We start from the raw sequence: 25,825 nt of genomic DNA, 5'->3' as shown, positions 1-25,825 counted from the left end.
TCCCCTCAGCCACTGTCAGGGTCAGACCTCCTGAGAAAAGCCTCATCCCATGAGAGACAACTGAAAAACATAATCCCAACACAGCTGATCAATGATGTCTTCAGAGAAAATTAAACTGGAGAAGTGATCGGGAAGGAACTGAGTGTGTGCTGCCTGTGATCACAAATGCCCAGAAGCCTGGGACTTAGAAGACCAAGGCAGGAGGGTTGTGAGTCTGTGTGGCTGGGGTAGACAGTGAGACTCTGTCTGAAGATGGCTATCTTAGCTGAGTGTCGTGGTGCACACCTTTAATCTCAGCACTTGGGAGGCAGAGCAGGCAGATCTCTGTGAGCTCAGGGTTGCCCTGATCCACTGCCCAGAGGAAACGTGAATCGAGGAGGGTTTGTTTCCCCTTCATTTCACAGGTTACACTCCATTATGACAGAAAGTCAAGGCAGGAACTTAAGGCAGGAACTTGAAGCAAAAACCAACTGAGTTTATGAAGCAGAACACAACTGGGTACAAAGACAATAGAGTAGTAATGGCTGTAAGTGTCTTGGTTTTTTGTTTGTTTGTTTGAGTATTATAGAAGTGTTTGGAACTTTTGACCTGTAGAAGTCATGCAGTGCTCAGAGGTGAATGGGGCTATTCTGTGGGAGCCTTGGAAGATAAACATACTGAGAGAAATGCAGACAATGGAGGCCTGGCTTGTGAGCTTCAGAGGGAAGTTTGAGCGCTCATCAAATACTCTGCTGAGGCCAGTATACTTCAGTGTAGAGTATGTGGAAGCAAAACTTTGTTTTTTAAATGCTGGTTTCCAGAGCTGCACAATCCACCACGACTAGTAAGAGACCAACATCAGTGAGGCAAAATCTCATGGGAAGCATTTATGCTCAACACAGAATCTTTTGACTACTTGGGGTCAGGGCCAAGGCTACACCTCAAGATGGCAACCAAACCTGGCAATGTGTAAGACTCCCATGTAATACTGGTTTTAAAGGCATGAGAGATGGGATCAAATGGGTCATCAAGTGATCGAGGCTTAGCATCTTGTGGCAGGTTCAGAGTTCCTGAGGAGAGGCCAAGAGAGGCCATTGGTAAAGGCGCAACCTCATTTACAGTGTATACCCCTGGATACTGAAGATGAAGGGAACATGGAACATCGGCCAGGACAGCAGCAGGTCTGGAGCAGTGTGGGGAGCCAACAGAAGGCGGCTATCATCTGTGCAGCCACCTTGAACCATATACCCTGACAAGAGACTTTATTACAACAGCTGAGCACACCTAATAGCATCTTGTTTTAGATACCCAGGATCTTCCCTTGGGTATGTGAGACTTAAAGGTGTGATTTAGAGCTGAGATTTAAGGGGGTGACTTAAGGTGTGATTTAGAGATAAGACTTAAGGGCGTGACTTAAGGGTGTGACTTAGAGGCGTTGCTTATAAGTGAGACATATAAAAGGCGAGAGGCAGACAGAAAAAATTATTAGGTATTAGGCACTTGGCACTTGGAGAAAGAACTTGGAACTGGAAAAGAGACTAGCAACTAATGACTAGGAACTAGGAACTCAAGACTTGGGACTTGGACTAGGAAGAGAGACTGAAGAATAAACAGGATTGAATCACACTTTGTCTGGTCTCCATTCTTCACATCCGACCTCACTCTCTCTCTTGTTGAACCCAGACCTGCGGACTGAAGCAGCTTGGGGCAGTGCGGGCTCTAACAATTTAGCCCCCAAGGCTTTTGGCAGTGCGGGTTCAAACACTGATAGAGTAGTCTGAAACATTTTGGCCCCAAACATAGAACAGAGCAGTTCTCAGCATTTTTGGCGCCCAATATGGGGCAGCTCGGGCCGAAACAGAGTGGAGCACATAGACAAGCTGTGTGTGCTGTAGATGGCAGAGCTGAGCAGATAGGACAGCACAGGGGGCCAGAGGGTCTGAGGAAGTTCCACATATTGGACACTGAGCTACAGAATTTGGATCAGCACCACTGGATTTTTGTTCTGCTCTTTAATATGAATGTTCCTATGGAATGCTTTTTCCCTTTTGGAATAAAAGTACATAGCGTCTAACTATGTACATAGACTATACATGTATGTGTATGTGCTTCTGTGTGTGTGTGCATCTGTGTATAACGGTGAGGGTTTCCCTAGCACGTATGTATGTGCACCACATGCATTCCTGGTGCTGGAGAAGATCAGAGGATGTATCAGATTCCCTAGAACTGGAGTTACAGATTGCTGTGAGCTGTCATCTGGATGCTGAGAAGAAACTCTGTGTCCTTGCAAGAGCAGCCAGTGTTCTTCAGAACAGAATCATCCATTCAGTCCTACATAGCTTGTGTTTTATTTTACAGGAGTTCAGGGTCAAGAGATTTTGAACATTTACAGAGACACTGAACTTGTAAAGTACTGAAACTTTTTAAGGACTGTGGGACTTTAAAATTGGATTGTGCTAATTTATGTTGTCATAGTAACATGAAATCAAGGGAATGAGAAAAAAATGCTGTGCTTTAGTGATGTTTGTGTGTCGAGTCGACAAGTGATGGGATGTCCTGGTTGGTTAACTTAAGATGTCAACCTGACACAGCCCAGAGTCATGTGAGGAAGCCTCAAGGGAGAAATTGTCTAGATTACATTGGTCTGTGGGCACATCTGTGAAGCATTTTTCTGATATTAGATTAATGTGGGAGGGCCCAGCCCACTATGGGTGGAAATATATCTCAGGTAGGTAGTCCTGGGTATTATTTTTAAAAGCTAATTCTATGACAGGTGTGATGACATTTGTCTTAAATTCTAGCACCACAGAGGCAGAGACAGGTGGATCTCTGTTGGGCCTTGGACGAGGTAACTCCATTTAACCTGTTACCTTCAGTCACGTAGGACAGGTAGAGGGTGTGAGTAACAAGTCTCCACCTCCAGAGATTTAAATATTAATGAATTATCAAAAGGCCAGGGGCGTAGCTAATTAAGTTATTCCCTCCCCTTTCTCCCTTCCCTATAAGATTGGCCTCCCCTGGCTTTTGGCGGGGGAAGCACGTACCAGTTGCGCCCATTCACCATGCCATGAACAATAAAAGCTTTGGAAAACCGGACTCCAGGTGTCCATGGTCTCTCCGCCTGATTCCCAGCTTTTGGAACCCTGGAACCTTGCCGATGCAGCCGCCGGCCCGCCCACCGACAGCTGCGTGATTGTGGGATCCTCCGCTGGCGGCGCGGGAAGCCCTGATGCCGGTCCGCCCTGAGACTCTGTAGCCGTACGCCCCCCCCCCCCCCCCCCCCGCCCGCGAGATTTCTTCCCCACAGATCTCTGGGTTTGAGATCAGCTTGGTGTACAGAGCAAGTTCCAGGACAGCCAGGGCTCATGGAAGTTTCTCGAGTTGTATATGAGGCTGGCCTCAAACTCAGTGTTCAGCCTGCCTCTGCCTCCCAAACTCTGGGATTAAAGGTGTGGTTCACCACCTCCAGGCTGAGATATCCTGTCTTGAAAACAAGAAAAATGCTTCTAGGAGTAAGACAGAAAGCAAACCAGTCAGCAATGTTCCCCCATGGTGCCTGCCCTGATATCACCCAGGGATGAAGTATTAATCTGGAAACAGAACCTGATTTGATGGCTAATCTTAACTGACAACTTGACTACTTATGGAATCAATAAAATCCAAGCACCTGGGCATGCCTGTGAGAGGTTTTCTTGATTATATACCTGAGGTGGAAAGACCCTCTTTAAATCTGAGACACAGCCTTCTGGTGGCAGCCCACACAAAAGGACACGGAAGGAAGGAGTGTTTGCTTTTTGCCTGCTTGCCTTCACTCTTGCTGCCAGGTTCATCTCTTCTGTGGCTGAGGCATTACTCCACTGGTAGAAGAACTTACTTCTCTGGAATTCCAACATAGACTGAAGACTAGAACCCTTTAGAGTCTTCTGGGACTCCAGCTCCAGATTGAGACCTTGAGACATTCAGTTTCATGGACTGAACAACTTCCAGATTCTTGTTCTTTCTATCAGGAGATAGTCATTTTTGTTGGACAACCCAGACCACAACCTGTAACCATGCTAATAAATACATACACAAACACACACACACACACACACACACACACACACACACACACACACACAGATACACGAGGTAGAGAAGGAAACAGACATATAACAGACACATAAACGTATACTGTTCCTTTAGAAAACCCTGAAAAATATAGGTGAAATAAACTATTTCTTACCCATGTTGTTTCTGGTCATGGTATTTATCACAGCAACAGAAAAGCAAACTAGAAATATGACTTTCCCACCGCTACCAAATCCCAGCATTACAGGCATCAGCCAACGTGCCCAGCTGTTTCAGCCTCTTTCCTTTTTTTCATAAAATGTGTATGAGCATTTGTTTGCATGTGTGTGTGTATATATACATACATATATGTATGTATATATACACACATACATAGCTGGATATGGTGGCTTATGCCTTTAATTCAATCACTTGGAAAACAGAGACAGGCAGACCTCTGTGAGTTCAAGGACAACCCAGTCTACAAAGTAAGTTCCAGGCCAAACCAAGGCTACACAATAAAACACTACTACACAAAACAATAATAACAACAACAAAACCCTTAACTTTACTTCCAATATTAAATGGAGCCAAGCAGTAATGGAGAAACACCTGTGGGGCATGTGATCTGACACTATGTCTTCCAACTATTTCCTATTGCTACCCGAGGTTTATAGTTAAAGCCTGAACTCTGGCAGTTCCAACAAGCTGGCTTGTCTACCTGTCCCCAGTGGCCAATTAAAGAGCCAACTAATGGTGGAAAGTGTGGAAGGTGTGTGTGCAGACACCTGCTTAGAGCTGAGGGGAAGGGAAGGAACTGTCAGAAAGGCTTCCTGGAGGACTGGATGCCTGAGCTTGTCTTCAAGGATGAGAGAGGGCCTGCTGAGTCAGGGAGGACGGTGTCCCAAGCAAGGACAACCACAGCAGGGCAGAGTCAGACAGTCCTGGAGACAGGCGTCCATATCAACCTGCTCACTCAGCCACCAGCCTGCAAGTGAGGAGCTTCTGTGAGAAGGAACCAAACTAAAAGCATTTTGAATCAAACTTCCATTTTGAGTAAGTGGCAAGTTAAGTTTTAAGTTCACAAGACTTCTCTGAGTAACTGGTATCCCACTACACAGAAAGAGACATGTATGTAGGTAACTGAAATGGGTAACTGGTATCCCGCTATGCAGAAAGAGACATGTATGTAGGTAACTAAAAGCATGCTTAGAATGTTGAGACATGAATTTTAGGCAAGATGCCTAAAACCCCAACCAATGGGAACAGGAAGAATGTACCACAGAAACATGCTCCTTAGGAAGTCCCCTATCCCTAACTCCTTTTAGGTAGGATAACTTGGCACAGATGTTTGTGGATTTCAGGCTTAAAATTTCTGTAGCATCCTAGTTTGGGGTCGCAGTTCAGCACCTTGGTCTTTTATGTGGCCCTGAAAAGTGAGTAATGGACGGACTAGGATACATGTTTGTCATCTCTTTAAATAGGTACTAAGATGAAAGTTCAAAGATACAGTCAGGTCCCGAGCCTGTGCTGTTGCCCCTGACTGGCAGTTCTTGCTGCATAATTCAAGTAAAGCCATTGCTTTGCTGGCCTCTTGTGACTTGGGTTTGTTTTGGCTTTTCAGGCACCAACAATTTTACATAAACATTATTCTCTTATTTTCTTTACTTTTATTTTTATATTTTTGGGGGGCTGAGGAGATGTCTTAGAAGTTAATAGCACCCACCACAAGACATCTAAAAGAACTTGCATTTGCTTATAATCAGTTCCAGGTGATCTAATAGCTTCCTGCCTCCAAAGACCCCTGCACTGACTTGCACTGACTGAGTCAGACACAATTATACACATGACTTCAAATTTCAATAATTATTATAAAAAATTTTTACTCAGACTGAGAATTGAACCCAGGGTGTTGTCCAGTCTAGACATGCACTCCCAACTGAGCTGTATCACCTACCTTTGTTTTGTTTGTTTTGAGACAGTCATGTAACCTAGACTGACCTCCAAACTTACTAGCTGAGGTAACTGTGGATACTCTTGGTTGTAACTTCACTATTAGAATGGATTACAATCCAGAAATGGAGGGCACACCTGGGAGAGCACTCTTTTGCTCAGTTTGAAGTGGATGAATCCACTTCTGGTCCAGATCTTTGAGGTAGAAACACACACACACACACACACACACACACACACACACACACACACACACACACACACACTTTTGATCCAGATCTTATGGCAGGAAGACTCATCTTTATTCTGTTCCACACCTTCTGATGGGAGCCTGTATAAGGACATGGAGAAAGGATGCTTCTGTTCTTTGCCTGCCCGTCCTCCCCTTGCCCGAGTCCATTCCCCCACTGGCATTAGCGCCTACTTCTTTGGGCTTCCAGTGTGTACAGAAAACCCACTGAGACATCCAGCTTTGTGGACGAGCACTTCTGGATTGTTGGGTTTTCCCTATCATAGCCGTAGTTGGATTAGGTGCACCATGGCCTCTAAGTCATCCTAAGAAATCTCCATTTTGTATGTATACATAGGAAGAGATTCATTCTGTAAGTTCTGCTACTCTGGAGTGCACTGACTAATACAATAAACTTGATCTCCTGACCTTCCTACCTTACCAAATCCCAGCATTACAGGCATGGGCCAACATGGCCAGCTGTCTCAGCCTATTTTCTTTTTCTTTCTTTCTTTCTTTTTTCTTTTTTCTTTTTTTTTTTTGGTTGTTTTTCGAGACAGGGTTTCTCTGTGTAGTCCTGGCTGTCCTAGAACTCACTCTGTAGACCAGGCTGGCCTCAGAAATGCACCTGCATCTGCCTCTCAAGTGCTGGGATTAAAGGCAGTGCACCACAACTGCCCAGCTCTGCCTCTTTTCTTTTTTCTTTTTTTAATAAAATGTGTATGATCATTTGTCCACATGTGTATATGTATGTATACACAGACACAAACAGAGACGCAAATACACACACACACACACACACACACACACACACACACACGATATATATTTATATATCATGTATATGCTTGATGCCACAAGAGGGCATCAGATCCTGTGGAGCAGTAGCTACAGAGGGTTGTGAGCTGCCCCCATGTGGGTGCTGGCAACCACACCAGGTCTTCTGCAAGAGCAGTCAGAGCTCTCTTAACCAGTGCACCATCTATCCAGCTCTTCTCTTTCTATCTGTCTTTCTGTCTGTCTGTCCCCCTCTCTCTTTAGCACTTATTTTAAAAAATTGAAGCTGACATACTTATACCCAGGCAACAATCATATGCATGCAAAATATAAAAATTAAGAGTTTTAAACTGCCAAAAATTATAGTATTTAAAAAAATATTTTGAGGCAGGGCCTCACTAAGATGCGTAGCAGATTATGAGCTCTGAATCCTCCTGCCTCAGTCTCTCGAGTAGCCTGTGCTGCCTTGCCTAGTTTATTAAATTGTAAATGTCTATCGAAGGTTGCAGTGACCTGGAGTTCGTGGATAACACTCAGGGAATACACTTAGCTGAGATGGAGAAGAAAGTTCCTCTCATTTGCATCACCCTCTTCTGCAAACTTCCCTTGATATGAACATCCCCTTACACCTCTCACAGAAGTGCCACATCTATCACAGCTGCACTGAAAATTTACACTCATTGGCCTGAGATATACGGTCTCCATCAACTTGCTGTCAGAGATGTCATCATCACAATCGGAGTACCTGTGAGACTCATTTCTAAAATTCTTCAAGTGTGGGCCTGCCACTGTGCAGGGAGAAAGGAAGGCATGGCAGTTGGCTGGAGAACTGACCATGGCAGCCGCCTAGAGCTGACTAGCACTGATTTTGATGATTTCTTGAGGCTGGCTTGATGAAACTTGTTTTCTATGCTAAGTGGACTTGCCATTCTTCCTTGTAGACTAGGTTGGCCTATGTTAGACCGTGTCTTAAGACAGAAAGAGAGAGGGGGAGAGAGAGAGAGAGAAAGAGAGAGAGAGCGCTAAATATGGGGCTCAGTTTAAGAGCAATTGTCTAGCATGCAGAAGGGCCTGGGTTTAATCCCCAGTTGGGTGGGGAACACAAACCAGGCAGCCTAAAGGTGTGAAGGAGGACAGTGACCAGAACAGTAGGGGGAGGAGGAGGAGGCTGGGGAACAGACCTGCTCCTCTGGCAATGACACCTGCTCAAACACAGTAAGACAGGACTACGCAGAGCCAGTCGCTGCCAGCTTGGTCAGCACACACTGAGCTCTCCTTGCAGCCCTGGGCTGCTTTGAGGCAGGAAGTGGCTGGTACTGCTGCCCTCATTCTGGGGATCTTGGTCCTGCTGATTTGACCAAGGGTCTCTCTGTGCTATCCCTAACTCAAGAGTGTGTGTTTAGGTCCAAAAGGGGGGAGGCAAAGGAAGTTCTTGGGGAATCCTAATTGGTGATGAGGACCACTCAGACTCACATAGATGCACATCGTTTATTGGACAGAAATAAAGGGCATTTGGGCGCTGCCTCTTCAAACTCAGAGTCACCTGGAATATTGTTCCCTCTGAGTGTGTGAGCTTGGCTGAGAGGAGGTGGTGGAGTTTGAGGATGCAGGACTGAGCTCTGACCATGCTATTCTTTTTCATCTTTCTTGTCGTCGTCATCATCATCATCATCATCATCATCGTCATCGTCATCATCGTCGTCGTCATCGTCATAATCATCATTGTCGTCATTGTCATCATCATCGTCATGGTCATCATCATCATTATCCTCGTCTTTGCCTTTATCTTCCGTCTTGTTGGAAATGTTAGCGCTGTGTCCTGGCTCTTTTACAGGCTCCATGGACATCAAGTCCTTTGCATTATCTTCCCATTTGAAGCTCATCCCTGTGATGCAGAGGCCTGGTGTGTGTGTACCATTGACAGTTGCTAGGTGCTTGTCTGATCCTCCACTGTCATAGAAGGAACTGCCCATTTTAACACCAAAGGTGGCCACACGCCCCTTGTTTGTAGTGAAGCTCAGGGAGGTCAGGCAGAGATTGGCGCTGCCCTCCACCTTTATCACGCGCTCGCCGTCCTCCAGAAGAAACTCTTTATACTCTGGTGACCGGGATCCATAGACATCACTCCAGTAATTGCCAAACTGCAGCTGGATGCTGGAGAGAAATCAAGTCAGCACTACCTCAGGGACACCAGTTTTTTTCTCACATCTGCATCCTATTCTGGTTCCTGGTTCACAGGTCAGTCTCCAGAAGTGCCCAGCTCTCATGGGGCAGCCTGGATCTTTCCTCTTCCAGGCACATCCCTCCTCATAGGACCTCAGAGAGTCTGCCCCAGGTCAGGCATCTGTACCAGGGCAACTATGTCTGCTACTGCACCCACCCTGAGCTGGAATGTTTTGCAGGCTCTGCCCAACTCACCCCCCCCCCCCGGGAGCCCTCTACCTTATCAGCCCCAAATGAGGCAGGAGCCACACTGCTAAGATCAGTGTACCTGAGACAGACCTTCTGAGCAGAGACCAGAGAGACAGGCTCTTCTCTCCTTGTAGTCAGGGAGTAACAGGGGAGCCCTGCAAGCTGTTCTACTGAGCAAAGAAGTGATATGACCACCCCAAATCTTCTGGACTGTTCCTAATGCCAACTTCCTTCTTTGCTTGCAAATTAAGATGCTTATCAGATCAGAAACAGATAGTATGCAGGAAGGATGTCCAATAAAATTAGAATTTCAGATAACCATGAGTAATATTTAGTACACTATACCGCATGTTACAGGGTTTGTTTGGTCATTTTGACATTGAGTTATTATTTACTTTGTGCATGCCTGTGTGTGTGTGTGTGTGTGTGTGTATGTGTGTATTCTTCAAGTGTCTGTCTGCCTGTCTGTGATGCATGTGTGGGCATGTAAAGGCTAGAGTCGGGCACCGAGCGTCTTCCTCTCTGGCTGTATGCCTTATTGCCTGGAGACAGGGTTTCTCACTGAGTGGAGGCTCAGTGTTACAGCTAGACTGGCTGGCCAGGACTCCTGGGATCTTCCTGTCACTGACCCCAGTGCTTACCTGACAGCCACCTCCATCCTTCCAGGTTCCTTTTCTATGGCTTCTGGGAATCTGAACACAGGCCTTCATGTTTGCAGAGCAAATGCTTATTCTTACTTTCCCTGTCTTTTCCTCATGTTTTAGGAATAGGAACCTGGAATTGCCTTTTGGGTAAGACTCTGACCTTCGGGCAGTGCAGGCCCCCTGTCTCTGCTCCCACAGTTTAGGGGTACAATCCTGTGCTGCTGCTCTTGGCTTTCACATGGGTTCTGGGGATCCAAACTTAGGGCCTCACACTCACACAGCAAATACTTTATCCACCAAGCCTTCTCCCCACTCACCCAACATCAAAAGTTTTAAGAATTAAGATAACCTCAATATTGCACAGAAGACACACTAAAAAGAATATTCATTGTTCCTTTGAAATTCTATTAACCTTGGGGAATTGTGTTTGCATTTACCAAGTTGGGTAATAGTAACAAAGGTCTTAGTGACAACCTAGGAGAACACATCTCAAAAGTCAGACATTGGGGAGGCCAGTCAAGACCTGGCCTGTCCGAAGGGAATGACCACCTTTCTGGAGCAAATCAAAGGTTCAGAGTGGCAGAGAACTCTCATGTTATGCCCTATGAAGACCTCTCAGACATGTGATCAGTTTCTGTCACTACCAAGAAGCACTAAAGCCACCAGAACCACCTGGAAGAGGGACTCTTCAAGCCTCTATGATCTTTTCTGAACAAGAAAGTTGGAGGTCCCTCTCCACCTGTGTCCCTGAGGATTGTCCAGTCTTAATCAAGCCTGGGCATTCCAGCCCTGAGTAGGCTAGCTCAGATCAATCTGGAGAAGTGGAGGCCAAGAGCATACTGGGTAATATTGGGGTGGGGGTGAAGTCAGGAAATCCTCTAAGGGCTCCAATGTGAGGTGTGTACAACCTGTAATTCCTGCAAGGAAGCCCTGCTCACCCCTTGATGAACTTTAAAAGACTTAGGAAGATCCGCACGCCCTTGAGTTCTCCCTGGGCTTCTCCTTGAACGTAGAAATAGTCACCGGCCTTATTCCCCAGGACATCTGAAAAGTGAGGCATGAGAAGAATGCTCAGGACCACTGCCTCCCTCAGAAGCCCTTATGGCAAGGACAGGACCCTGGAGGTGAAGGCCACAAAGGAGGCTCAGGTACTCACTCTGGGCTCTGCAGGTAGGACTGGCAAGAAGAACCAAGGTCAGCAACAGCAGCATGGCTCCTGAGGGTTCAGGACCCAGAGGGAGGTGCCAAGACTTCATGAAGCTCTGAGGAAGACATGGGATGCCATAGGTCTCCAGGCCTCAATCAAGACAAGAGAGCACTGGGGAACCTTCTTTTCCCATAGGCTCAAAAGGCTTCAGAAGAGCCCAGGGATGGCTTCACCCACCTGCCCACACCATGAGCCCACGATGTCACTGTGCTAACACTCTGACTAAGCTCTGAGAAAGACAACTGTGTTGTCACAGTACACTGGGCTCTCCCTGCCTAATGCTGCACCTGGGGAAACTCCATATTCCAAACCCCTCCATCCATCCTCCATGTTTCAGTCTCTAGCTGGCTCAGCCCATTCTCCCTTTCCCCCTCTGGCCTTTCCTCCTGCACCAGGCTAGGTCTCTGCTCCTTCCTTACCTGGGCTGTGTGGTCTGAGCCCCTTTGCTTGTTGCTTTATACCCTGATGTCACGAAGCCATAGCCCCTGTGGGAGCTCTGTACTCCCGCCCTTGGCAGGCTTTCCTGCAAGGATGTGAGGATACATCCAGGACATGCTGGGACACTATTTGTGTTTCTCTCCATTGACTTTGAATAAAACTACCCACAGTTCATGCCATCCTCTGCAAATGCAGGGAATATCCTGTTGAATCCCACTGGGGCACGGGATAGTTTTAGTGTGGAAACAGGGAGACCTGTGGTCACACTTGGTGATTTCCATAAATCCAGGCAGAGCAGGTGTCCAGAGCCAAGAAACACGTTTGCCTTAAGCACATGTGTTTGCCCATGACTTCACCGGGAAGGATGGGCTCAGGCGTAGGTCCCACCTCCCTCCCACCACCCTCCCACCTCCCTCCCTCTTGTGGATTATTATCTGAGATCTTTTCAGAGTCTTCACTTCCAAAGGCTGCCCATAGCGGCTCCCACAAGTGAGCAGCTAGAGTCCTCAGCACAGCCTTGGTCCTCAGGCAGCTCTGGGGCCGACATCTCTCTGTTGTCTATTTTATAGGCAGACAGTGAAAACCAAGTGATTTAACCCTGAGATGTCAGCCTGGCCTTGGTACCCACAGGTTCTTCCTGCTCCTACCTCTCTGGGACACATGCATCCTTCCCAGGGTCTCCAGAAAGCCTGGCCCCAGGTTGGGCAGTTGCTCCAGGGTGGTCAACTCTGCCATAGCACCCATCCTCAGCTTGACTCTTTTGCAGGGTCTGCCCAGCTCAGCTTCCAAGCTCTGAGGTCTCCCTTGTCTGTGACAAATGAGTCCATAGCCACACTAAGAATCTTCTTCTCAGGCCAGTAGACCAGAAATGGACCTCTACCTAAATAAATCGGCCATTCTCTGGGACCAGCGGGAAAGAACCCAGTCAGCCTGGTATTGGAGCGCTCCGGCAACTGTTCCACCAAGCAATGAGAAGTCATCCCCTCTCCAAGTCTTCTAGACTATTCCTAAGCCCAGGTTTTGTCACACTTGCTCACTAATATGCATGCTAACTTGGCCTCCACATGAAATGCAGGAAGGATATCCAATTCAGTTTGCATTTTAGATCAATAATGCATACCTTTTCTGTGTAAAGTATAGGTCAAACATTTATTTATTTACCTTTTTTGGCATTTGTTTATTGTATGGGGAGGCACCTTTGTGCCGTGGCATGCTTTCAGAGGTCAGTGGACAGCTTGCTGAAGCCAGTTCTCTCTGTCCATCATACAGGCTCAGGTATGAACCTCAGAGTGCCAAGCTTAGCAGCGAGCCCCTTACCTGCTGGGCTGTTGCAGGCCATCATCTACTTAGTATTAGTTCTGAGACCTGAGTAGAGTCTCAGCCTTGCTTCCTTTCCTCTATCTATCTATCTATCTATCTATCTATCTATCTATTATCTGTCTATAATATATCTATCATTATCTATCTGTCCATCCATCATCTATTATCTATCTGTCATTTATCATCTATTTATTATCTGTCTATCATATATCTATATCTATATCTATATCTATATCTATATCTATTTTAATAGGATCTCACTCTGTAACCCAGGTTGTCCTTGAACTTTTTTATTGTAGAAATCCTCCTGCCTCAGCCTTTTGAAAGCTGGGAAGCCCTGTCAGTGGTGGCACATGCCTTTAATCCCAGTACTTAGGAGGCAGAGGTAGGAGGATTTCTGAGTTTAAGGCCAGCCTGGTCTACAGAGTGAGTTCCAGGACATCCAGGGCTACACAGAGAAACCCTGTCTCAAAAAAACAAAAACAAAAAAAAAAACCCCAAAACAAACAACAACAACAAAAAAGCTGGCAAGATGCATATGAACCCCAGACCAGGTTCCAACCCTCTTTTTATTTTGAGACAGAGTCTCATCAATTTGTCCGGGTTGACCTTAAAATAACTCTATAGCCAGACTGGTCTTGAATTTGTGATCCTCTTGAGCCAGGCCCCTGGGATTACAGGACAAGACTGGGGTTACAAGCTAGGCCCCGAACATTTTATTTTTAAAGTAGCTGAGTATGGCACTGCCTGCCTGTAATCTCCAGCACCTGTGTGGATGAGATGGGTCAATTCCAGGGTTAAGGCCAGCCTGAGTTACACAGTGAGACCCTGTCTTAGAAAACTGATGGCTAGACACACCCAAAAATAAAATATACTTACTGTCATCATTACTGAAGTGTGCATGTGCATGCATGCATGTCTCTGTGTGTGTGTGTGTGTGTGTGCATATGTGTGTGTCTGTGCTTGAGTGAGTGTGTGTGTGGTTGTGTTTTGCAAATGCATACCTGTGAGTATGCAGATGTCAGAGCAGGACACTGAGTGTCTTCTTTATGTCTATCCACCTTATTCTCTAGAGATGTGTCTCTCACCGGGATTCCAGCTCAATGCTGGGGATGGCTGCCCAGAGTGTCCTTGGCTTTGCCTGCCTTTTTGTCTGCCTTGCCACATACTGAGGTTACAGACACAGCCTTTCAGGGTTGTTTAACCTGGCTTCCGGGTATCCCAACTCAGACATTCAAGCTTTGGGGCAAGTATCTTACTCCTGGGACCCTCTACCCAACCTGATTTTTTGAGGTAGAATCACTGAACCTAGAGTTTTCTATTTGGGCTAGAATCTGGTGAGCAAATCCATAGGACCTCCCTGTGGTCCTAGGGTTCAGAGTAGGCCTCAGCACCCATCTCTTATGTGGGTGCTTAAAACCTAAACCTAGGGCCTCATACTCACACAGCCAGCATTTTTACTCAGTGAACTGTCTCCTTGGCACCCTAACATGAAGTTTCTAAAGAATAGAATGTATTAAATATTGCACAGGCTGAGACACCTTTTAAGAGTCCTCATTGTTTATCTGCAGTTTGATTAACTTGGGATGGGGGTGACTGTGCTTGTGTTTTCAAAACTCGACAACAGTAACCCAAAACACTTAGGGTGCTGTAGTAGAATGACAGAACCTAGGAGCAAACACTGATGAGGACAGTCGAGATCTGGTCTGTTCTGAGGGACTGGCTGACCTTTCTTGAGCAGGGTGAAGGTCCAGAGTGGCAGAGAAAACCAAAGATGGGGTCTGCGTGCCTGGCGTGTGTATATCTCTCAACTCATCCAGCAGTTTCTGTCACTACCAAGAGGCTCTAAAGCCACCAGAACTATCTGGAAGAGGGCCCTCCATCCCTCTGTGATACTTTCTGAACCAGGAATCCCCCTCCTCCCCCACTGCCTCCCTGAAGAGGAGCTTCACTGTTTCCTAAGCCTGGGCATGCCAGTCTGAGCGGGCTAGCTCAGGCCAGGCTGGAGAAGCAAAGACAAAGAGAACACTGGGTAAAATTGGGGGTGTGAGACTTGTGAGTGTTCTAAAGACCCAAGCAGATAAGACACAGAGGTAGGCACAACCAGGGCTTGCTACAGGGAAGCCCCCAAACCGTAACCCTGTGCACCCCCAATGATGTTCTCATAACCCAGAAAGATTTCCCTCCTGCTCTTAGACTCTGATTGCCTGCATCTGAACAAAGGGAATCAGGCGTTAGGAGGGTGTTCACAGCCAGTCCCTCATCTCCAGAGGCCCTCTTGCCTGGATCAGGACTTGGGAGATTAAACACCAAGTGTGGAAATTCACTCTGGGCTCTGCAGGTGAGACCGGCAAGAAGAGCCAAGGTCAGAAACTGAGGGTTCAGGACCCAGAGGGAGGTGCCAAGACTTCATGAAGCTCTGAGGAAGACATGGGATGCCATAGGTCTCCAGGCCTCAATCAAGACAAGAGAGCACTGGGGAACCTTCTTTTCCCATAGGCTCAAAAGGCTTCAGAAGAGCCCAGGGATGGCTTCACCCACCTGCCCACACCATGAGCCCACGATGTCACTGTGCTAACACTCTGACTAAGCTCTGAGAAAGACAACTGTGTTGTCACAGTACACTGGGCTCTCCCTGCCTAATGCTGCACCTGGGGAAACTCTATATTCCAAACCCCTCCATCCATCCTCCATGTTTCAGTCTCTAGCTGGCTCAGCCCATTCTCCCTTTCCCCCTCTGGCCTTTCCTCCTGCACCAGGCTAGGTCTCTGCTCCTTCCTGTGCTGGGCCCCATGACTTGTCCTTTTACAACCTGGTGCCACCCAGCCATATATCTTGTGGGACTTTGGTTCGACTTTGGGGAGAATGTGGGGGTGTATCCAGGACATTGGGGCCATTGTACTTCTGTCCCACCCACAGTCCCTGAATAAACAAGTCTCTTATTTTGTGTCAAAGTGATCTGTTATTGAGAACCCCAGCCATGGCATAAGAAGAATTCAGAGCTGAAGAAGTAGAGATGGGGTCACACTTGGTGATTTCCACAAACCCAGGCAAAGCAAGGGTCCCAAGCCAAGGGACCCATGTTAGTCCCAAGCACATGAGATGTGCAGTCACAGGCACACATCCTGTCTGTTATGATTTCACCAAGAGAGATGGGCCAAAGGCAGATGGATGGCTGCCTTTGGATGCTATACCTGAAGGACACAACCCTCTCCTTCCTCTGCTGGGTTGTCGCCTTCTGCATCCTCATTCCCCACTTCTCAGGGCTACTCCTTTCAGCTCCCACTGACTGGCCAGGGTTCCCAACACAGCCTTAGTCCTCCAGGAAAGCCTGAGACTGGCACTGCCATGGTACCTATTACAGCTGAGATGCCAAGTGCTTTAGCCCTGATAGTGGTCACAGTGGCTCAGTTTGGTCAGCCTTGAGATTCTTCATGGGATACTGTGATGCATCCGGTGGGAAGTTGTTCCACGGATATACAGCCCGGGAGCCCAGGAAAGGAAGCCAAGAAAAAGCACAGAGGGCTGGTGACTCGGGCTGGGCCAGGAAGCCTCACCTTCAGTTTTACTGCCACTGTGAGGCCTTCCCTCTGTTTGTCCAAAGCAGCTTCCTGGGAAGAGGAGGAAGGGTTGGGGCTACAGAAATCTGGTCTAGGGATTTAGGTGGGTCAAGCAGGGAGACAGCATTATTTGTCCATCATGGAGCTGAGAACAAAGGGTACCTGTTTACTTCACTGAACACATGAACAAGCAAGCTGCACAGAGAGGAAGTGTGGGCTCAGGTCCTCCATGGAGACCTGGAAACCAGGCTGAACAAACACCTTCGTTCAACATGGCCTTTCCTCTCCAAATAATGGGGTCAGAACCCAGCAGCCACCTGGACTCCACTGACTAGATGGGCCACTGTCCTGTCAAAGGGTTCTGCTGTTTGCAAGGACTGCTTTCCAGGAAAGGCTTCAGACACTGGCCCTGGAGGTTCCCAAGAACCGCAGGTTATTTAGGAACACTTTCTGCCCCTATAAGGGAGGACCAGCTCCTGGAAGGGAGGGCCTCTGTGAGACCAGTGACCCCTAGGAGGCTCCACGTCAGGGAGGGCATCTGTGCTTGAACTTGTCTGGGAAATTGGATATCACCCAGAGCATGGGCCTTTGTTCTGGGAGCAACCATCTAGGGCTACTTGGAGTTGTGACGATGTGGAGTGTTACTGCCCTCTAGTGGAGAAAGGCAGAGATGCGGGTGCACACTGGGCAATGCTGGCCCTAAGACTTCCTTCTTTGAACTTCATTAAGCTAAGGACTAGAATCCCTGGCCTGGAGATGCGGCTAGGACAGAGGCAGGCACAGAGCTGTTGCAGGACAGAGTTTAGTTAAAATATGGCTCTGAGGAGTATAGCTGGGGCTTCTCACCCTGCCCAGTTCCTCTTCCATCGTGCTCACTGGATTCCCAGAGGATCTAAAGGGGTGTCAGAGCAGGGTCTGTATGCTAGGGCTCCAAACCTAAGAGTCAAGAGTCTGTACTCCCCACAGACTCTACGATCCTGGGCCCCAGTCACTCTGGGGTCATCCAAATCCATTTATATATTGTGAGAGTTTAGCAAATATGGATTTATTATTATAATAAACATACCAGTAAATTCATTATTTAAGAAAAATTACTATTTAACCTATTTTATTTTGTATATAATTAATGTAAAATTTTTTCACCTTTTATCTTATGTGTATGAGTGCTTTACATACATTTTGTGTATGCCTGGCACTCTCAGATATCAGAAGAGGGCACCTAATCCACTGAAACTGGAGTTACAGATGATTGGGTGTTGGGAACTCAAGCCAGTCTTCTGCAAGAGCAACAAGTGCTCTTGACCACTGAGCCAGAGTTACAGCCCCTCTTTAATTAATTTTATTGCTTATTTTTTAATAATGTCCCTATATAGCCCAGGGTAGCCTAAAAGTCATAGCTATCCTTCTGAATTGGGTTCCCAAGTACTGGGATCACAGGTGTGAAACGCCATGCCCAGATCATTTAAACCATCTTCAAGTGTACAGTCAGTGCAGCCATTGCTTTCAATCGATTCTGGAACTTTTCATTATCCCACTTGGAATACAATAGCCAGCCTCAATACTTCATCTCACGTCTTTTAATGAGGTATTTTTTATTTTATGTGTTTGCTCTCTTATCTGTTTGACCTTTACACAGGGATATCTTCCGTCTCGGTACATGCACACAGTCATTGGTGCAGTTTGCTTCATAGCTTTGTCTAGCTTTCTGGGCCTTAGTCATCTTACCTTCTTTAGATTTCGTTATTCAGTTGTATTTTCCTGTTCAGGCTTAACCAACTTTATTGAGGTTATAACTCACCAGCAATAAAAAGCATGCATGAGCCAGGTGTGGTAAGTACAGATGTTTTCTCAACATTCAGTGGGCCAAAGGGGGAGGATCTGAGCTCAAGACTAGCCTGGGCTACAGAGTAAGATCCTGTCAAAAAGAAACAAAACAATAACAATAAATGTAGCTATGATGACCGTGCAGTCAGAAGACTTTTAGTAAACGTGCACACTCTCATATCCTCCGCTGCCATTAAAGGTAGGAAATTTACCTCTAAGAGTTCCCCCTGACATTCAGTGTGTCCCATCAGAGTTTCAAGTAGCCAACAACCTGTTTTCTGTCACCACCGGCTAGTTTTGCCACCTCTAAGATTCGTGTAAAAAGAAATCGCCAGGAGGTTGTCTTGTATCCAGAGTCCTTCATCTGATACTATGTTTCTGAGAGTCTTCTGTTTTGTAGTTTTCTTGTGTCCTGACTCTCCAGCTGCAATGACAGAAAACTCTACAGAAGAAACCTCAGGAGGAAATGCTTTATTTTAATTCACGGCCTAAGGTTAAGGGGAGGTCAAGGTTTGAAGCCACTGGTCACATTCCATTCGTAACAAGAATGCAGAGAACTATGAATACAAGCTGCTTCTCAGTGCCCTGCCTATTTTATACAGTCTGGAAATCCCCTGCGCAGAGAATGGCACCACCCACAGTGGGCAGGATTTCCAGTATCAATTAACATGATGAAGATCATCTCTGGAGCTCGTCTCCCATCTCCCTGATGATTTTAGATCTCATCAAGCTGTTGACTGTCATAGGTGATCTTTGTCTTTTTTTCTTAATTTATAGCCTATTTTTTATTCATTTATCAGGTGGCGAACAAACATTTGTACTATTTGTTGGAGGTTGTCAAGTCTTGAGGGTAGAGAGGTTTTATTCTTCTTGAAGTGGAATTAATGCCTCCTAATGAAAGTAAAATGTTTAAAATCAGCTGGGTATGATGACGTATACTTGTAATCCCAGCACGTTGGAGGTAGAGGTTATAGGTCAACCTCAACTACATGACAATTTCAAGGCCAGCCTGGCCACAAGAGATCCTGTCTCAACTCCTACCCTAGCCTCAAAACAAGGGGAGGCAAGAAACCACCAATCAGCTCTCAAAGTGGCAGTACCTCTGGTGTTTCCCAGCCACTCGTCATCCTGGCTAAGGCTGGTGTTGTTAGTCTTGTTCATTGGAACTTCATTCGTCACTTTCCCATAGTTGCCACTGAAAGACCCGAGAGCAGGGCCAACAAGGTGAGACTCGGCAGGTAAAGGTGTTTGCTACCAAGCCTGAACTATCCAAGTTCAATCCCAGGGACTCACATGGGAAGAGAACACCAACTCTCACTCTGACCTACAGTCATGGGGGGGACTCAGACACACTCACTCCCAGAGACGGTCATAGACATAAATGAATCCAACACCATCTTCTTGCTTCTGCATGCACCTGCACAGCACCTCCCCACCACCACATGCTCATACTCATAGTTTAAAATAAAGAAGTACTTTTAAGTAAATCTTTAAAAGTCACATGAGAGGCAGGGTAACAATTGGGATGTAAAGTGAATTAATTAATTAATTAATTAATGGAAAAAATCATGTGAGAGACCTGGTGGTGGTGGACTTGGGAGGCAGATGCAGGTGGATCTCTGAGTACACAAAACAAGCAAGCAAGCAAGCTCTTGAGAGAATGTCCTCAGGGACAGCTTTGGCTCCTCATCTGGGAGCTCACAGTTCCCATAGACACGGACTGTGACGTTTTTAATTGTCAACTTGACACAATCTGGAATCACCTGAGAGACACGCCTCTTCAAACATTAATTGGGGTAAGAAGTCAAAAAGCCTTTTCTCCCTTAAGATGTTCCGGTTGGTGTCTGTCAGCACAGAGACAGAAGCAAAAAGAAGCCTGTGACCAACGTCCTCCAATAAGCTCCCACCTGCAAAGCGCTCGGCACAAGAGCCCGCAGGGACCTTTCAGATGGAGATCATAGCCTGGACCACTAATGGCAACCACTTTCTGGTGGGTGTGTTGCTCACTAGAATGGCTTCTTTCCCAAGCCTCTGCCCCGATGTCTGATATTTTTGTTTGTTTTAACAGGAAACCCCTGTCTTGGAGAAGAAGATGAAGAGAAGTCTAAGGGCCATGTGCAACAGGAACAAGTGAGGGGCCCCAGGCCATCACAATGGCTCAACTGGTAAAAAGCATTTGCCACCAAGCCTAATAACCTGATAGATACCCTGGACCTACATATTGGAAGAAACGAACCAGCTCCCAAAGCTTTGCCTCTGACTTGCACACATGTACCCTGGGGTACTCATGAGCGAACACACACATGCACACATGTGACAGATAAGTAAGTAAGTAAAAATACTAAAAAGGGGAGTGGAGAACAAAAAGAAATCTCTCCCTTCTAGGTTCTGCTTGCTCTGCCCACCACTCTCACAGGGGTATCAGACATATGTAGGCTGGTGTGGTGATAGGCCTGGCTTACTCTGAGAGTCTCACTTTTAAAAATTCAAAATAAAAATACTACCCCTTGAACTTAATGTCATAAAGCATGCACACATATTTTTTTAAAAAAGAAAAAAAAGCAAGGCATGTCAGGATGCACCTGTAATCCCAGAGCTGAATGGCAGAGACACTCAGATGCCTGCAGCTTGCCAGTTAGTCAATCTAGACAAATCAGAGCGATCCAGATTCAGTGGGAGATGCTCTCTCAAAAATAATGCAAACAGTGACTGAAAAATACACCCAAAGTTGACCTCTACACACATGTGCACACACATAAAAATACACAGACAGCCTGGGTTTTATTGCTGTGAACAGACACCATGACCAAGGCAACTCTTTAAAAAAAAAAAAAAAAAACTACATTTAATTGGGGCTGGCTTACAGGTTCTGAGGTTCACTCCATTACCATCATGGCAGGAAGCATGGCAGTGTTCAGGCAGGTGTGGTGAAGGAAGAGCTAAGAATTCTACATTTTGATCTGAAGACCACCAGAAGACTGTCTCCCAGGCAGCTAGGAGGAAGTTCTCAAAGCCTGTGCCCACAGTGAAACTCTACTCCAACAAGGCCGCACCTCCTAATAGTGCCATCTCTAGGTCAAGCATATTCAAACACCACCTACAGTCGGGCAGTGGTGACACACCCGTTTAGTCTCAGCTCTCAGGAGGCAGAGGCAGGTGGATCTTTGTGAGTTTGATGCTAACCTGGTCTAATCAGCAAGATCCAGGAAGTCGGGGCTGCATAGAAGAGATTCTGTCTCATAAACAAACAAACAAACAAACAAACATATAGCAAAAAGAAAAAGTTAGAAGAATAGAAAGACATCTTGGCAGAGAACAAAAGGCAATTGAAAAAGATCTGTAAGGAAAATCAAGGGCTGGAGACATAACTCAGCAGGCAGAGCGCTTGGCTACTATGCAAGAAGCCTTGGGCTCAACTAACACAACATCAGTCAAGCCTGATTATAAACACGGGTATAATCACCATGCACTAATTGTGTCTCTGGAGCTCATGGTTACAAACACCTGCAATCCCAGCATTTGGAAGGAAAGAGGCAGGAGGATCAACCTTTGCTACATAACAAGTTCAAGGCCAGCCTGAGATAGATGAGACCCCATCTCATCAAAAAATAAAGAAGTTGATAGATAAATAAATACGTACCTGCATAAATAAATACAAATTCAACAGGAAGTGACTGTTCATTCCTGCAATCCCAGTATCCTGCTGGCTACAACAGGAGGATTGCCACAAGTTCAAAGCCAGACTAGGCTAAGGAGTTGGGACACTGCTCAAAAATAAACAAATATATAAATACATAAATAAATAAGTTCCATTAGCCACACAGTCACTGGTGTGTGTGTGCACATGTTCATGTATATGTGTGTTCATGTGTGTGTGTGCATGTTCATGTGTGTGTGTGTTCATGTGTGTGTGTTCATGTGGGTGTGCAGGCAGGCATGTAGAAACCAGAGGACATTGTTAGGAGCTGTCTTGCTGTTTAAAACTGTTTCTTATTGGCCTGGAGCTGTCAATTCAGCTAAGCTGGCCAGGATCCTCCTGCCTCTGCCTTTCCAGATCTGGCTGTTCAAGACTAAGCGACTACATCTGTGTTTCATTTGTTCATTTTGTCGTTTTCTGAAACCTGCATTCTGGGGCCAGACCTCGGGTCCTTGTGCATGCAAGGCAAGAATTTCTCCGCCTGAGCTGTCACCCTAACAGCCACTTTGTTTTCAGTCAGATTCTTCCTTAATAGCCCAGGCCAATCTTGTACACAAGACGATCCTCCTGCCTCAGTTTCCCTACTGCTGGGATCATGGGTATAAGCTATCATGCTGGTGAAACTTGAAAGATAGAAGAGAAGCCAGAACCTGTGTCCCTTGAGGCTGAAATGGGGGCAAGAAGGCCAGACTCCCCAAGCATGTTTCCCATCCTTAATGAGGAAGCAGGCTCTGTATCATAAGCTGGCACCATTTATGCCACCTGCTTCCTCCAAGGCCTACAAAGGGGCTTTCCTACAGCCTCATGCTCAGAATGTGTGGCTATGACTGACACTTGGCCTTCCTGGTCAACTGTCAAATGCCATTCAATAGTAAGGATGTTCGGTCAGCCACAGTCCAGACAGACTGTGCGCTGGAGCACAGACCGGTGAGTGGGAGCACAGACCCGTGAGCGGGAGCACAGACCCGTGAGCAGGAGCACAGACTGAACCGGAGCAGGCTGCCCTGCTGTGCACTGTCTTAATGCCAGTTTTCAAGCTATGCCACAAACAACAGCACAAGCCACGTGACAGACATACAAAGCTTGCCGGGAGAGCAATCCTAGACTGTATCCCATGACTACCTATCTTACGCTTGAGCACAAGCCCTGAATAAAGGCCTTCTTCCAATGCTGTGGTTAGCCTTGTTGTGATGTTTATCTGTGTTTGAGTGAAGGAACCCCCTGCTGAGCCAGTTACACTAGGCAGTAAGAGGAAGGAGATCAGGACAATGGGTAGTGTGGTGACAGAATTGCTTTCCTGGTGCTGCACAGGGAGGCTGGGTCCTGCTGAGGGGTCTGGGAATGGGTGCAAGGTGGTATGCTATCATCTGGTTGGGGGGTTGTTGTTACTGAATGAGGGGATCAATGGGTGGGTGGGTAAGTAGGTATGTTCGTGGGTAGATGGATGAATAGGTAGATGGATGGACAAACAAATAAATGGGGAGATGAAGAAATGCATAGATTGCTAAGTAGGATGTTGTATAGACACATAGGTTGATAAGTGAGTAGGTGATATTTGGGTGAGTGTGGGGATGAATGGATGGATGAATGAATCTGTCGATGGATGTACACATAGCTTGGAGGATGGACGTGCCAGTGAACAGAGAGATGTCGGAATGATGGGTGAGGACGGAGAACAGACCAGCATTCAGTATGTATCAGTTTTGATGCACTGGTAATAGTTACACAGCTGTTACTCATTTAATCATCTTAAACATCTTGTAGGGGAGGTTGATTCTGATTTTTTACTGCTAATGAAGCCAAAGCCAAAAGGGCAGAAGTAATTTTTGTGGTTCATGCTACTGAACCCCGAATTCTATCCCTCCCATCACCTCCTGTGCCCACCCCACCATCATGAAGAGAATGGCCTTTCCTGAAGCCTTCCGCACCGTCCCGCCAGGGACTTAGGCATCCACATCGTAAAGGGTCTTTGTTTTGGAAGCCTGGAGCCAAACACATATGGTGCCACAGGCACAGCCCATGTGTCCCCGAGAATCATTTCTCACCGACTTACTCCAAGTGCAGAGAGGAAGCCATGGTACCCTCAGCCCTGGGCTACTGCTGGGGAAGCCCCGTCGTCCTACGCTTGGCTCCTGGTTTAGTTCCTCACCTCAGCTGATCATTCCCCGATTTGACCTTTGGACAGAAACCAGCTTGTGAGTCTTCCGGAACATTTGAGTAAATTATAATACTTCCTTATCCCTGTTCTGGCTTGATCCTGCAGGGAGCGACTGTGTGCTTCTGTGTTGGCCATGAACTACCTCCTCTTGTGCAACACGGAACTCAAAGTTCTGTTACAGCCTGTCCAAGAACAAACTTGTCACTAGGTCCGTGTCTGAGGGATGCCACCCAGATCGTATGGACAATGCAGCCAGCGGGGGTGCCTGCGACAAGCCCCTGTGTGGAAAAGGATGGCTACAGTTACCAGGGTGCCTGCCACAACCTCTACTCCCTCCGCTCCCAGCTACCCCCAGCCCAGCCCCAGCACCTCCTTGCCTGCTACCATAAGCTGGAAGCCAGGTGAGAGGGCGTTATAAGTAGAAATGCCCATCTTGGCACGATCGTCCCAGAGGGAAGCCAGACTAAGAGAAGACAAAGGGGACCCCAAACCATGCTGGGGACACTGTTTTTTTTTTTTTCTGGGCTGAGTTCTGCTCCTTCCTGTAACCAGTTGTTGAGGGAGTAAGGTGGGATGGATAAGACAGGGATGGGGTAGTCTTTGGGGGAGGTGGAATATGCCACTGGGAAACAAAGGTTGGTCCACATATGGAGGCACACGGGTACACTCAGGTGCACAGAGAGACACACACTTTGCCTGGGTAGGAGGGCCTCTTAGACTGAGTCACCTGAAGAAGGGATAAGGGGGGCTATCTAAGGAGGGCTCTTGCTTGGACACCTCCTAGGGGTTGACTCCTGCAGGGTAGGTTTGCTGGTTGTCATGGGTTAAGCAGGGATGCAGAATTGAAACCAGGCTAATCCCACACTCCGGAGGTAAAGTGGGGTGCTCTGGAGCCAAAGCCATCAGAAGCTACATGGTAAGCCAGGTTGGGCAACATGAGCTCCTGCTTAGAAAATCAATTGTGAAACCAAATCAGATGGCAAAACGGGGGCTTTTGTGTTTGTTCTACTCCGCTGTCCTTGCTGACTTCGGGGAGACAGTTACCCTGAGGCAGGAGAGACAATGTATTAGCAAAACACTTGACCCTGGACATTGAGAGGAAGTGAGAAACAAGGTGGGCTCTGAAAGGCCGAATCTTTCATCAGACTTGAGTTCTGGGCTCTGGAATGACAAATGGGATAGATTGGCGTGCAGGAAGGGGGAACACAGAGAAGACTTCTGTAAGGAGGGGGTCCATGGGAACAGAGCAAGGGATTCCACCGCACCCAGACTCAGGGGCAACAGAATGATGGGCATTGCTTCCCAGACATAACTAAGAGGCTGTCAAGGGCAAGTCTCCTCTGAAAGGGCAGAGGGTCCAGGGTTCACAGGGCTCTTGCTCACACGTCCTCTCCCTCTGCCCTGGGCAATCAGTAATAGCTTTGGGTGTGATGTATGTACATGTGTGTGTGCGTGCATATGTATGTGTCTGTGTGTGTGTCTGTGAGTGTGTGCATATATGACTGTGTGTGTGTGTGTGAGTGTGTGTGTACATGATTCTCTGTGTGTGTATCCCTGTGTGTGTGTATCCCTGTATG

General features: G+C 46.9%; 1 protein-coding gene across 8 annotated transcripts in view; it reads right to left on the bottom strand.

Moving 5' to 3' along the window:
• Window positions 1-8,477: 8,477 nt before the first annotated feature.
• Window positions 8,478-25,825, bottom strand: part of LOC117709827 (prostatic spermine-binding protein-like) — a 20,337-nt gene continuing 2,989 nt past the window's right edge. For 2 of the 8 annotated variants that reach the window (XM_076937236.1, XM_076937235.1), the window contains exons 3-6: window positions 18,368-24,526; window positions 11,201-11,306; window positions 10,983-11,088; window positions 8,478-9,142 (exon numbers count right to left, since the gene is read on the bottom strand). In XM_076937236.1, coding sequence (XP_076793351.1) covers window positions 8,617-9,142; window positions 10,983-11,088; window positions 11,201-11,306; window positions 18,368-18,424 — 795 coding nt within the window. In that variant the 5' untranslated portion in view covers window positions 18,425-24,526 and the 3' untranslated portion in view covers window positions 8,478-8,616. The remainder of the gene's footprint in view (window positions 9,143-10,982; window positions 11,089-11,200; window positions 11,307-18,367; window positions 24,527-25,825) is intronic. The other 6 variants (XM_076937233.1, XM_076937237.1, XM_076937238.1 and 3 more) reach the window with 6 other exon arrangements.

Source organism: Arvicanthis niloticus, chromosome 6 (genome assembly GCF_011762505.2).
Source record: "Arvicanthis niloticus isolate mArvNil1 chromosome 6, mArvNil1.pat.X, whole genome shotgun sequence".
Taxonomy (NCBI): domain Eukaryota; kingdom Metazoa; phylum Chordata; class Mammalia; order Rodentia; family Muridae; genus Arvicanthis; species Arvicanthis niloticus.
This window is presented reverse-complemented; position numbering and strand designations above follow the sequence as displayed.